Below are 14,646 nucleotides of genomic sequence, written 5' to 3' on the forward strand. Positions count from 1 at the left end.
TACGCACACAGGGGAGTGTATGGATCCAATGGAGTATACACTGTGTAAAGCAAGAAGTGTGCAAAACCAGTGGATGGTTTAAACCAGTTGAGTGTGTGAAATCAGGGGAGCGGCAAACCAGGGGAGTGTGTAAACCAGGGTGGTGTGTAACATCTTCGCTGTATCCAAACCCGTAGTGTGGGTAAATCAGGGGAGTGTAAACCAGGGTGTGTGTAAAATCTTTGCTGTATCCAAACCCATAGAGTGTGTAAACCAGGGGAGTGTGTAAACCAGGGTGTGTGTAAAATCTTTGCTGTATCCAAACTGATAGAGTGTGTAAATCAGGGGAGTGTGTAAATCAGGGTGTGTGTAAATCAGGGGAGTGTGTAAATCAGGGGAGTGTGTAAATCAGGGGGGGTGTAAAGCCAGTGGATTGTTTAAATCAGACGAGTGTGTGAAACCAGAGGAGAGTTAAACCACAAGAGTGTGGAAACCTGGGGAATGTGTAATTAGGGCAGTGTGTAAATCAGGGGAGTGTGTAATACAGGAGAGTGTGGAAACAGGGCAGTGTGCAAACCGGGGGAGGGGGGTTGTAACCAAATAATGTGCAATTCGAGGCTGCGTATAAATCGGGCGAGTGTGTAAAAGATGGTGCTTGGGAAAACTGCCGTGAACCAGGAAAGTGAGCAAACCAGGAGAGTGAGTAAAACAGGGGAGTAAGTGAACCAGGAGTGTGAGTGAACCAGGAGAGTGAGTAAAACAGGGGACTGAGTAAACCAGGGGAGTGAGTGAACGAGGAGAGTGAGTAAAACAGGGGAGTGAGTGAACCAGGAGAGTGAGTAAAACAGGGGAGTGAGTAAAACAGGGGAGTGAGTAAACCAGGAGAGTGAGTAAACCAGGGGAGTGAGTAAACCAGGGGAGTGAGTAAACCACGGGAGTGAGTAAACCAGGGGAGCGAGTAAACCAGGAGAGTGAGTGAACCAGGAGAGTGAATTATCCAGAGGAGTGAGTGAACCAGGAGAGTGAGTGAATCAGGAGAGTGAGGAAAACAGGGCAGTGAGTAAACCAGGGGAGTGAGTGAACCAGGGGAGTGAGTGAACCAGGAGAGTGAGTGAACCAGGAGAGTGAGTGCACCAGGAGAGTGAGTGCACCAGGAGAGTGAGTGAACCAGGGGAGTGAGTGAACCAGGGAAGTGACTGAACCAGGAGAGTGAGTGAACCAGGAGAGTGATTAAACCAGGGGAGTGAGTGAACCAGGAGAGTGAGTGAACCAGGAGAGTGAGTAAAACAGGGGAGTGAGTAAAACAGGGGAGTGAGTAAACCAGGGGAGTGAGTGAACGAGGAGAGTGAGTAAAACAGGGGAGTGAGTAAAACAGGGGAGTGAGTGAACCAGGAGAGTGAGTAAAACAGGGGAGTGAGTAAAACAGGGGAGTGAGTAAACCAGGGGAGTGAGTGAACCAGGAGAGTGAGTAAACCAGGGGAGTGAGTAAACCAGGGGAGTGAGTAAACCAGGGGAGCGAGTAAACCAGGAGAGTGAGAGAACCAGGGGAGTGAGTGAACCAGGAGAGTGAGTGGACCCGGAGAGTGAGTGGACCAGGGGTGTGAGTGAACCAGGGGAGTGAGTGAACCAGGGGAGTGAGTGGACCAGGAGAGTGAGTGAACCAGGGGAGTGAGTGAACCAGGGGAGTGAGTGAACCAGGAGAGTGAGTGAACCAGGAGAGTGAGTGCAGCAGGAGAGTGAGTGAACCAGGAGAGTGAGTGAAGCAGGAGAGTGAGTGAACCAGGAGAGTGAGTGAACCAGGAGAGTGAGTGAACCCGGGGAGTGAGTAAACCAGGAGAGTGAGTGAACCAGGAGAGTGAGTGAACCAGGAGAGTGAGTGACCCAGGGGAGTGAGTGGACCAGGGGAGTGAGTAAACCAGGGGAGTGAGTAAACCAGGAGAGTGAGTAAACCAGGGGAGTGAGTAAACCAGGGGAGTGAGTAAACCAGGGGAGTGAGTAAACCAGGGGAGTGAGTAAACCAACGGAGTGAGTAAACCAGGAGAGCGAGTGAACCAGGAGAGTTAATTATCCAGGGGAGTGAGTAAACCAGGGGAGTGAGTGAACCAGGAGAGTGAGTGAACCAGGGGAGCGAGTAAACCAGGAGAGCGAGTAAACCAGGGGAGTGAGTAAACCAGGGGAGTGAGTAAACCAGCGGAGTGAGTAAACCAGCGGAGTGAGTAAACCAGGAGAGTGAGTAAACCAGGGGAGTGAGTAAACCAGGGGAGTGAGTAAAACAGGGGAGTGAGTAAACCAACGGAGTGAGTAAACCAGGAGAGCGAGTGAACCAGGAGAGTTAATTATCCAGGGGAGTGAGCAAACCAGGGGAGTGAGTGAACCAGGAGAGTGAGTGAACCCGGGGAGTGAGTAAACCAGGAGAGTGAGTGAACCAGGAGAGTGAGTGAACCAGGAGAGTGAGTGACCCAGGGGAGTGAGTGGACCAGGGGAGTGAGTAAACCAGGAGAGTGAGTAAACCAGGGGAGTGAGTAAACCAGGGGAGTGAGTAAACCAGGGGAGTGAGTAAACCAGGGGAGTGAGTAAACCAACGGAGTGAGTAAACCAGGAGAGCGAGTGAACCAGGAGAGTTAATTATCCAGGGGAGTGAGTAAACCAGGGGAGTGAGTGAACCAGGAGAGTGAGTGAACCAGGGGAGCGAGTAAACCAGGGGAGTGAGTAAACCAGGGGAGTGAGTAAACCAGGGGAGTGAGTAAACCAGCGGAGTGAGTAAACCAGCGGAGTGAGTAAACCAGGAGAGTGAGTAAACCAGGGGAGTGAGTAAACCAGGGGAGTGAGTAAACCAGGGGAGTGAGTAAACCAGGGGAGTGAGTAAACCAACGGAGTGAGTAAACCAGGAGAGCGAGTGAACCAGGAGAGTTAATTATCCAGGGGAGTGAGTAAACCAGGGGAGTGAGTGAACCAGGAGAGTGAGTGAACCAGGGGAGCGAGTAAACCAGGAGAGCGAGTAAACCAGGAGAGCGAGTAAACCAGGGGAGTGAGTAAACCAGGGGAGTGAGTAAACCAGCGGAGTGAGTAAACCAGCGGAGTGAGTAAACCAGGGGAGCGAGTAAACCAGGAGAGCGAGTGAACCAGGAGAGTTAATTATCCAGGGGAGTGAGTGAACCAGGAGAGCGAGTAAACCAGGGGAGTGAACCAGGGGAGTGAATGAACCAGGGGACTGAGTGAACCAGGGGAGTGAGTGAACCAGGAGAGTGAGTAAACCGGGAGAGTGAGTGCAGCAGGAGAGTGAGTGAACCAGGAGAGTGAGTGAAGCAGGAGAGTGAGTGAACCAGGGGAGTGAGTGAACCAGGGGAGTGAGTGAACCAGGAGAGTGAGTGAACCAGGGGAGTGAGTGAACCAGGGGAGTGAGTGAACCAGGGGAGTGAGTGAACCAGGAGAGTGAGTGAACCAGGAGAGTGAGTGAACCAGGGGAGTGAGTGAACCAGGGGAGTGAGTGAACCAGGGGAGTGAGTGAACCAGGGGGGTGAGTGAACCAGGGGGGTGAGTGAACCAGGAGGGTGAGTGAACCAGGGCAGTGAGTGAACCGGGGGAGTGAGTGAACCGGGGGAGTGAGTGAACCGGGGGAGTGAGTGAACCAGGGGGGTGAGTGAACCAGGGTGGTGAGTGAACCAGGGTGGTGAGTGAACCAGGGGAGTGAGTGAACCAGGAGGGTGAGTGAACCAGGAGGGTGAGTGAACCAGGGCCGTGAGTGAACCGGGGGAGTGAGTGAACCGGCGGAGAGAGTGAACCGGGGGAGTGAGTGAACCGGGGGAGTGATTGAACCGGGGGAGTGATTGAACCGGGGGAGTGAGTGCACCGGGGGGGTGAGTGCACCGGGGGAGTGAGTGAACCGGGGGAGTGAGTGAACCGGGGGAGTGAGTGAACCAGGGGAGTGAGTGAACCAGGGGAGTGAGTGAACCTGGAGAGTGAGTAAACCTGGAGAGCGAGTGAACCAGGGGAGTGAATACATTTGGAGGGGGAACATTGGTTTCACTGCTGCCTCACTGTGCCAGGGATCCTGGTTCAATTCCAGCGTTGGGTGACTGTCTGTGTGGAGTTTGCATATTCTGCCTGTGTCTGTGTAGATTTCCTCCGGGTGCTCTGTTTTTCTCCCACAAGCCAAAGATGTGCAGGTTAGATGGATTGGCGATGCTGAATTACCGCTTTGTATCCAAGGGTGTGTAGATTACGTAGGGATACAGATTTATGGTGGTCGGGTGGGGAGTGGTCCTAGGTGGGCTGCTCTTTCTGAGTGTCGGTGCAGACTCGATGGGCCAGATTGCCTCCTTCTGCACTGTGGTAATTCTATGGTTCAGTGGAAAATTAAGTAAATCAGTGGAAAGGTAGTTTGCAGAAAGTGTGAGTTTGAGGGGCTGAGTGACAGTGTAATAACAAACAAGCTGCAGGCAATGACTGCAAATTGAATCTCTCATTGGGACAAGCACGCAGCTACAAAAGGTGATTGGTTGAGCCCGAGGGCGCAGGGCCATTTGCAGCCACACACACAGTCCCCCAACAAGGGCTCTATCGGAGGTTTTGCTCCACATGTGATGACTATGAAATGGGGAATGTTCCCATTGAGTCTCAATGCGGAATTGCTGCGGGGATGTGCGCATGCCCGGTGTAACCCCGCCCCTGCTAGTCGCGATGTGGAGATGCCGGCGTTGGACTGGGGTGAGCACAGTACGAAGTCTTACAACACCAGGTTAAAGTCCAACAGGTTTGTTTCGATGTCACTAGCTTTCGGAGCGCTGCTCCTTCCTCAGGTGAATGAAGAGGTATGTTCCAGAAACATATATATATATAGACAGATTCAAAGATGCCAGACAATGCTTCAAATGCGAGCATTAGCAGGTGATTAAATCTTTACAGATCCAGAGATGGGGTAACCCCAGGTTAAGGAGGTGTGAATTGTGTCAAGCCAGGACTGTTGGTAGGATTTTGCAGGCCAGGTGGTGGGGGATGAATGTAATACCTGGGATTCATGTCGCATTACATTCATCCCCAAACATCTGGCCTGCGAAATCCTACCAACTGTCCTGGTTTGAGACAATTCACACCTCCTTAACCTGGGGTTACCCCATCTCTGGATCTGTAAAGATTTAATCACCTGCTAATGGTCACATTCCAAGCATTGTCTGGCATCTTTGAATCTGTCTCTACATATATTTCTGGAACATACCTCTTCATTCACCTGAAGAAGGAGCAGAGCTCCGAAAGCTAGTGACATCGAAACAAACCTGTTGGACTTTAACCTGGTGTTGTCAGACTTCTTACTGTGCTCACCCCAGTCCAACGCCGGCATCTCCACATCATTCTGAGATTGGGAGCGCATGCGCAGCCCCTCCCCCACACACTCCATTTGGTCAGTGAGTGGAATGGCTTTGTTGAAACTGAGTTAAATGTCAATGTCAGGGCCCAGGTCAGCGAGGAAACAGCGTTCTCATTGCAGCAGCACATCCATTTGGGAGTGTGAGCAAAGAGGCTCAGAGATCATTACTGACTCGGGGGGAGTTCAGGGAGAATCGGGGGCTGTTTGCAAGAGGCTTAGCGGAGCACGATCTTGTTCCGGGACTTGGAGTGAGCAGGGGGAAGGGAGAGCTCTTTCTGGGCCTGGCTTATTTGTCTGATTCTGGGTTAGGATTTGGAGAGTATTTTCTTTCTTTTACTGATTGGGGGCAGCAAGGTAGCATAGTGGTTAGCACGGCTGCTTCGCTGCTCTATGGTACCAGGTTCAATTTCCAGGCTTGTGTTGCTATCTGCGGAGTCTGCACGCTCTCCCCGTATCTGCGTGGGTTTCCTCCGGGTGCTCCGGTTTCCTCCCACAGTCCTAAGATGTGCAGGTTAGGTGGATTGGCCCGAATAAATTGCACTTAGTGTCCAAAAAGGTTAGGTGGGGTTACTGGGTTAGGGTGGAGGCATGGGTTACTGGGTTAGGGTGGAGGCATGGATTTCTGGGTTAGGGTGGAGGCGTGAGATGCTCTTGACAAAGATGGACCCGATGGACCAAATGGCCTCCTTCTGCACTGTAAATTCTGTGATTATCAGTTGAAAGAATAGATTGATTTATCATTGGCCTCATTTGACCCTGATTTACAAGAGATATGCTTTCTTCCCCCTAGTTCAACAGATGAAGAGATGAGTTCCAAGAACAAGATGATGATTCCTCAGCAAAATGTATGTGTCGCCGTCTCCTTCTTACTGACAGTAAGTACAATATTAATCCAACATTGCAGAGACACAGACACAACATCAACTCCACCGTCACAGAGAAAAGAAGCAGTCAGACTCACATTGACCTCAAGTCCCAGATAAACACACTCGCACGACTGTCACACACACTTACACTCTCTCTCACACACAGATGTTCCCTCTCACACACACTCACAGACTCTCTCTCACACACACTCAGTCACTCTCACTCACACACATACCAGTCACTGAGCAGTAAGCAGTTAAATAAGTTTTATATATCACAGATACATAGTGAGGGTAAAACTCACAAACACCTGTAAGAGGAAAATATGTGTTATATATCACAGATACATAGTAAGGGTAAAACACACACACACCTGTAAGAGTAAAATATGTGTTATATATCACAGATACATAGTGAGGGTAAAACTCACATTCTCTCACTTACACACTCTCACTCACCAGTACCTGCGCAGTAAGCAGTAAAAGCTGTTATACATCACAGAGAGACAGCGACAATAAACACACACACACTCACTCATATACTCACACACACACTCCCAAACACACTGTCTCACTCACACACACACTCCCAAACACACTGTCTCACTCACATACACACTCCCAAACACACTGTCTCACTCACACACACACTCCCAAACACACTGTCTCACTCACAAACACACTCCCAAACACACTGTCTCACTCACACACACACTCCCAAACACACTGTCTCACTCACACACACACTCCCAAACACACTGTCTCACTCACACACACTCCCAAACACACTGTCTCACTCACACACACACTCCCAAACACACTGTCTCACTCACACACACACTCCCAAACACACTGTCTCACTCACACACACACTCCCAAACACTGTTGCACTCACACACACACTCCCAAACACACTGTCTCACTCACAAACACACTCCCAAACACACTGTCTCACCCACACACACACTGCCAAACACACTGTCTCACTCCCAAACACACTCCCAAACACTGTCTCACTCACACACACACTCCCAAACACACTGTCTCACTCACACACACACTCCCAAACACACTGTCTCACTCACACGCACACTCCCAAACACACTGTCTCACTCACACACACACTCCCAAACACACTGTCTCACTCACACACACACTCCCAAACACTGTCTCACTCACACACACACTCCCAAACACTGTCTCACTCACAAACACACTCCCAAACACACTGTCTCACTCACACACACACTCCCAAACACACTGGCTCACTCCCACACACACTCCCAAACACACTGTCTCACTCCCAAACACACTGTCTCACTCACACACACACTCCCAAACACTGTCTCACTCACAAACACACTCCCAAACACACTGTCTCACTCACACACACACTCCCAAACACACTGGCTCACTCACACACACACTCCCAAACACACTGGCTCACTCCCACACACACTCCCAAACACACTGTCTCACTCCCAAACACACTCCCAAACACACTGTCTCACTCACACACACACTCCCAAACACACTGTCTCACTCATACACACACTGTCTCACTCACACACACACTCCCAAACACACTGTCTCACCCCAAAAACACTGTCTCACTCCCAAACACACTCCCAAACACACTGTCTCACTCACAAACACACTCCCAAACACAGTCTCACTCACACACACACTCCCAAACACACTGTCTCACTCACACACACACTCCCAAACACACTGTCTCACTCATACACACACTATCTCACTCACACACACACTCCCAAACACACTGTCTCACCCCAAAAACACTGTCTCACTCCCAAACACACTCCCAAACACACTGTCTCACTCACAAACACACTCCCAAACACACTCCCTCACTCACACACACACTCCCAAACACACTGTCTCACTCACACACACACTCCCAAACACACTGTCTCACTCACACACACACTCCCAAACACACTGGCTCACTCCCACACACACTCCCAAACACACTGTCTCACTCACAAACACACTCACACACACACTGTCTCACTCACACACACACTCCCAAACACACTTTCTCACTCACAAACACACTCCCAAACACACTGTCTCACTCACACACACACTGTCTCACTCCCAAACACACTCCCAAACACACTGACTCACTCACACACACACTCCCAAACACACTGTCTCACTCACACACACACTCCCAAACACACTGTCTCACTCACACACACACTCCCAAACACACTGTCTCACTCACACACACACTCCCAAACACACTGTCTCACTCACACACACACTCCCAAACACACTGCCTCACTCACACACACACTCCCAAACACACTGCCTCACTCACACACACACTCCCAAACACACTGTCTCACTCACACACACACTCCCAAACACACTGTCTCACTCACACACACACTGCCAAACACACTGTCTCACTCACAAACACACTCCCAAACACACTGTCTCACTCACACACTCACTGTCTCACTCACACACCCACACAGCAGTAAGCAGTAAAATATTCATTATATATCACAGAGAGACAGTGAGGTTAACACATACACACAGATATGACTCTATCTTATAATAATCTTTATTGTCACAAGTAGGCTTACATTAACACTGCAATGAAGTTTCTGTGAAAAGCCCCAAGTCGCCACATTCTGGCGCCTGTTTAGGTACAGGGAGGGAGAATTCAGAATGTCCAAATTACCTAACAGCTCGTCTTTCGGGACAATCGACCTATGAGTGTGTGTAGTAACCTCTGTGATAGTAACCACTATCTCTCTGTGATATATATTGAATATTCTACTGCTTATTGCTCAGTTACTGGTGTGTGAGAGAGAGTGTGAGTGTGTTTACCCTCACTGTCTCTGTGCTATATAACTCGTATTTCACTCTCTCTCACACATTCTCTCTCACACACACTCATACACTCTCTCATTCACACACACACACCAGTAACTGAGTGGTAAATTATGCTTTATCTTTCACAGAGGGACAATGAGAGACAGTGTGACACACACTCTCTATTTCTCTGGCAAACACTAACTCTCACACACACTCACTCTCTCACACTCCTAGTCCCTCTCTCTCAGACTGCCTCACACATGGACACACCAGTCACTGAGCAGTAAGCAGTTCAATATGTGTTATATATCGCAGAGGGACAGTGAGGGTAAAACACACTCTCGCCACTCTCACACTTAAGTAACTGAGCAGTAAGCAGTAAAATATATTATATATGATAGCCAGACAGTGAGGATAAACACACTCGCACACCAGTAACTGAGCAGTAAAATATGTGTGAAATATCACAGAGACAATGAAGGTAAAACACACACACACTCACGCAGACTATTTCTCACACTCGTACACTCTTGCAGACATAGTGACACATTCCCTCGCACACACTTCCTCACACACACTCACATATTCACAAACTTTGATATTCACACACTCTTTGACACAACAGTAACTGAGCAGTACACAGTAAAATATGCATCATATATCACAGAGACCGTGATGGTAAAACACACTCTCTCTCTCTCACACAGACACACCCCAGTAACAGAGCAGCAAGAGTTAAATATGTGTTACATATCAAAGAGTGACAATGTAAAATACAGAGGCTCACTCGCTCACACACGCACTCTCTCACACACCCACTCTCTCTCTCACAAACGCACTCTCACACACACCCACTCTCTCACAAACACACTCACACACACATCCACTCTCTCTCTCTCTCACACACCAACTCTCTCACTCACACACACATCCACCCACTCTCTCTCACACACACCCACTCTCTCACACACCCACTCTCTCTCACACACCCACTCTCTCTCACACACACACTCTCTCATACACACCGACTCTCTCTCACACACACACACACTCTCTCACATGCACCCACTCTCTCTCACACACAACCACTCTCTCTCGCACACCCACTCTCTCTCACACACCCACTCTCTCTCACACACCCACTCTCTCTCACACACACCCACTCTCTCTCACACACCCACTCTCTTTCACACGCACCCACTCTCTCTCACACACACCCACTCTCTCTCACACACACACTCTCTCTCACACACACACTCTCTCTCTCACACACACACTCTCTCTCACACACAACCACTCTCTCGCACACACCCACTCTCTCTCGCACACACCCACTCTCTCTCTCTCACACACACACCCACTCTCTCTCTCACACAGAGCCACTCTCTCTCACACCCACCCACTCTCTCTCACACACACCCACTCTCTCTCACACACACACAGTCTCTCTCTCACACACACACTCTCTCTCTCACACACACACTCTCTCACTCTCACACACAACCACTCTCTCTCACACACACCCACTCTCTCTCACACACACCCACCATTTCCACTCGCCTTTAATGTGACAGGTGAGCCTGCTTGGTCCCCACGATCTCACTTGCTTTGTTATTCAATGTTACATTTCTGATAATGACTCCAGCTGATGATTTAAGATCTCACTGCATCCGTTGAAAAAAATACAGAGGTTTGTCCTGGAACTCGCCCTGCTTACTCTTCAAATGTCTTTGACATTTTGAGGGTTTTAAACTTTCACTTGCCAGTAATTCCCGACATGTAAAACCCATGAAATTTGACTCCTGATTGCAGTGGCACAATTTATAAACCCACCCCTCAAATACTCATCATTGTGCTGCTTTGTTCCTGTTTTCAGCTTCTTCATGGGTTGTTCACCAGAGGCCCTGGAGTTCACTCCAGCACTGCTGGCAGCTGCAAAATGGAGGAATCTCACTCGCGCCCAGAACACGTGATGTCAGTGTACGGGGCGTGTGACCTGCTCGCTGGCGCCGCCTCCGGTGGGAGGATTCCAGAATTTGCTGAACAAAACTGGCCCGGGACAACGCACTGACATCAGGAGGAGCCAGTCCAACTTGCTGGGCTCCAGGACTGCGCACTGCTTGATAAGAGACGCATGCGCGGAATGGCCGACAATCTCAAACGTCCATCATGGTTGGCATTTGTAAACACTAGACGTGACCATTCGCCATTCCTTCCGCGATCTGGATAACTACCACCCTCCTGAAACCTTCCTGAGATCCACCCACAGGTCACGACCCTGAGCTTGAAAACCCCGGGCCTATGCTATCCTTGTCTCTATTAGCCGAGGCACAGAGTTTAAGAAAAGGCAGGTTATGCTGGAACTGTATAAAACATTGGTTAGGCCTTAGCTAGAGTAATACTCACACTCACACTGTATCAGAGAGTGAGTAAATCCCACACACACACTGTATCAGAGAGCGAGTAAATCCCACACTCACACACTGTATCAGAGAGTGAGTAAATCCCACACTCACACACTGTATCAGAGAGTGAGTAAATCCCACACTCACACTGTATCAGAGAGTGAGTAAATCCCACACTCTCACACTGTATCAGAGTGAGTAAATCCCACACTCACGCACTGTATCAGAGTGTGAGTAAATCCCGCACACACTGTATCAGAGAGTGAGTAAATCCCACACTCGCACACTGTATCAGAGTGAATAAATCCCACACTCACACATTATATCAGACAGTGAGTAAATCCCATACTCACACTGTATCAGAGAGTGAGTAAATCCCACACTGTATCAGAGAGTGAGTAAATCCCACACTCACACACTGTATCAGAGAGTGAGTAAATCCAACACACACACTGTATCAGAGAGTGAGTAAATCCCACACTCACACACTGTATCAGAGAGTGAGTAAATCCAACACTCACACACTGTATCAGAGTGAGTAAATCCCACACTCACACTGTATCAGAGAGTGAGTAAATCCCACACTCACACTGTATCAGAGAGTGAGTAAATCCCACACACTCACATATTACAAGGCACTCACAGTTCCTGAAGGAATCCCACAGTCTCTCTGTGCTGAAGGGTCCCTCTCACCGACAGCCAGGTACTTTTCCCGGTGGATCTTTACACACTGACAAACTGGGACTGGAGACATTCTTTCTGAAATGTATTTCCTGTTTGTAATATGATTGTAATTTGAGGTTTATGATTGGTGCAAAATCCTAATTCTGATTGGTCTGTTTTTTTATCCAGTCAAATAAACAGAATATAACTGGCTGTCCTCATTCTTACAATGTCCAATCACAATCATTCCTTTCCCCATTCCTCATTAGCATAGATGTGAGGCTCTGTCTATTTAATCAGCGCTCGGAAGAGGTTCGCTTTATTTCTGGGTGAAATTGACGATGGCTGACGAGAAGAAACCGACATCGAAACCAGCTTCCAAGAAGGGAGCCAAGAAAGTCATTAAGAAACCGGCAGTAAAGGGCGGCAAGAAGCGGCGAAGGTCGAGGAAGGAGAGTTACTCCATCTACATCTACAAAGTGATGAAGCAGGTTCACCCCGACACCGGCATCTCCTCCAAGGCCATGAGCATCATGAACTCGTTCGTCAACGATATTTTCGAGCGCATCGCGGGTGAGGCTTCCCGCCTGGCCCATTACAACAAGCGCAGCACCATCAGCTCCCGGGAGATCCAGACCGCCGTGCGCCTGCTGCTGCCCGGGGAACTGGCCAAGCACGCCGTGTCGGAAGGGACAAAGGCGGTGACCAAGTACACCAGCTCCAAGTAAAACTGTTCTCAAACTCATCAAAACCCAACGGCTCTTTTAAGAGCCACCCACAATTTCTGGAAAGCTGCCAAACCATCGTTTTTTTTATTATTATTAGACTATGAATAGCCAAATCGGTTCAAATAGGGTTTCACTGGAACATAACATCCTGGGTGATGTCGTTATCGCCCGGTCGATCTTCGTGCCTTGAAAATAAGTCTCATCATTTAGTGACTGCTCGGTGTCCCTGTGTGTCTTTGGTTTCTGACTTGGTCATATTCGGTCCCTGTCGCTAGATTTGGAGAGACAATAGAACTCCAAAACCTCCCTTTCAATTTGTGTTCAGGTTTCCAAAAACCTCCCTATCTATTTCAGGCTTCCTCAATAATCGATCAGTTTATTGAGAGCACACCAGTGTTGTGGGAAAACTCAATTTCAATACTGACACGAGCTCCAAATTGCTCACTCCACTTTTAACACTGAAGTAGTCTACAATATGGAATTTTTAAAATAAGGTTTGTAGTTGGCTGTGAATTAGACATTCTGTCTGCGGCTGAGAGCGTTTTAAACAGCAGCCAGATTAAACTCGATTGGACTCCAGATTGTAAAAATATGTGGAGACAGTTTCGGATTAAATGCCCCTTTTATAAATCCGAAACTTTTCCACAGATTCTCCCAGACATGCTGAGTTTATCCAGCATTTCTCTTCAATTCACGTTTGCAGCATCCACATTTACTCCACTTTTAACACTGAGGAAGCGGGAGCAGTCTACAATGGGAACAAATGTTATAGTTTGCAGATGGCTATAAAATAGACACTGCCGACGGCTGAAAGCGTTTTAAACAGCAGCCGGATTAAACCTGTGGAGACAGTTAACGTTTCGGATCTAAACGTCCCTTCTACAGATCTGAAACGTTTCTCTCCACAGATTCTCCCAGATATGCTGAGTTTATCCAGCATTTTCTCATTAATTCACATTTGCGGCATCCGCATTATTTTGCTTTAATTTATTTTGGGTTTGTTCTGTTAGAGAGAAAACCCGAAATCAGAAACTGACAGATAAAGGGAAACTAGACTCGGGAAAGAGAGAAAATCCAACAATCTTATACTCAAAACTCAAATGATTTATTCACATGTTTTACGGTCCCTGTTCAATTTATCTCTTTTATCTTTTCGCGCTCTTTTAAGCTTTGAAATAAATATTCGGTTGGAATCTGAACATTTGGCGCCCAAACTTTCCGCCCTCAGCACCGTGGAGTCTCCTGATTGGTGCTTCAAACAGACATCTGATTGGTCAGTTTGTGCCAGGCTCCACAATGTTGTTCAGATAACCAATCAGCAATGTGTGCACCGCCATTCCTCCTGAAGCTATAAGAGAAGTGAATGTGGGCGGGTTTCCTCATTCTGTGTGAAAGTGTTTGTGAGATTGTGACAATGTCTGGAAGAGGAAAGACCGGCGGTAAAGCTCGGGCCAAGGCCAAGTCTCGCTCCTCCCGGGCTGGACTGCAGTTCCCGGTGGGCCGTGTTCACAGGCACCTGAGAAAGGGCAACTATGCCCAGCGTGTGGGGGCCGGAGCCCCGGTCTATCTGGCTGCTGTGCTCGAGTATCTGACCGCTGAAATCCTCGAGCTGGCCGGCAACGCGGCCCGGGATAACAAGAAGACCCGCATCATCCCCAGGCACCTGCAGCTGGCCGTCCGCAACGACGAGGAGCTCAACAAGCTGCTGGGAGGGGTGACCATCGCTCAGGGCGGGGTGCTGCCTAATATCCAGGCCGTGCTGCTGCCCAAGAAAAGCAGCGCTGGCG

At 48.9% G+C, this 14,646-nt stretch overlaps 1 protein-coding gene across 1 annotated transcript in view; it reads left to right on the forward strand.

Annotated features, from left to right (window-relative positions):
- The window catches only part of LOC140400043 (histone H2B-like), an 89,567-nt gene extending 76,640 nt beyond the window's left edge, over positions 1-12,927 (forward strand). The window contains exons 2-3 of the mRNA XM_072489528.1: positions 6,135-6,219; positions 10,940-12,927. Of these exons, the coding sequence (XP_072345629.1) occupies positions 12,473-12,859 (387 nt within the window). The 5' untranslated portion in view covers positions 6,135-6,219; positions 10,940-12,472 and the 3' untranslated portion in view covers positions 12,860-12,927. The remainder of the gene's footprint in view (positions 1-6,134; positions 6,220-10,939) is intronic.
- The last annotated feature ends 1,719 nt before the right edge of the window (positions 12,928-14,646 follow it).

The sequence above is a fragment of the Scyliorhinus torazame genome, chromosome 24 (genome assembly GCF_047496885.1).
Source record: "Scyliorhinus torazame isolate Kashiwa2021f chromosome 24, sScyTor2.1, whole genome shotgun sequence".
NCBI lineage: Eukaryota > Metazoa > Chordata > Chondrichthyes > Carcharhiniformes > Scyliorhinidae > Scyliorhinus > Scyliorhinus torazame.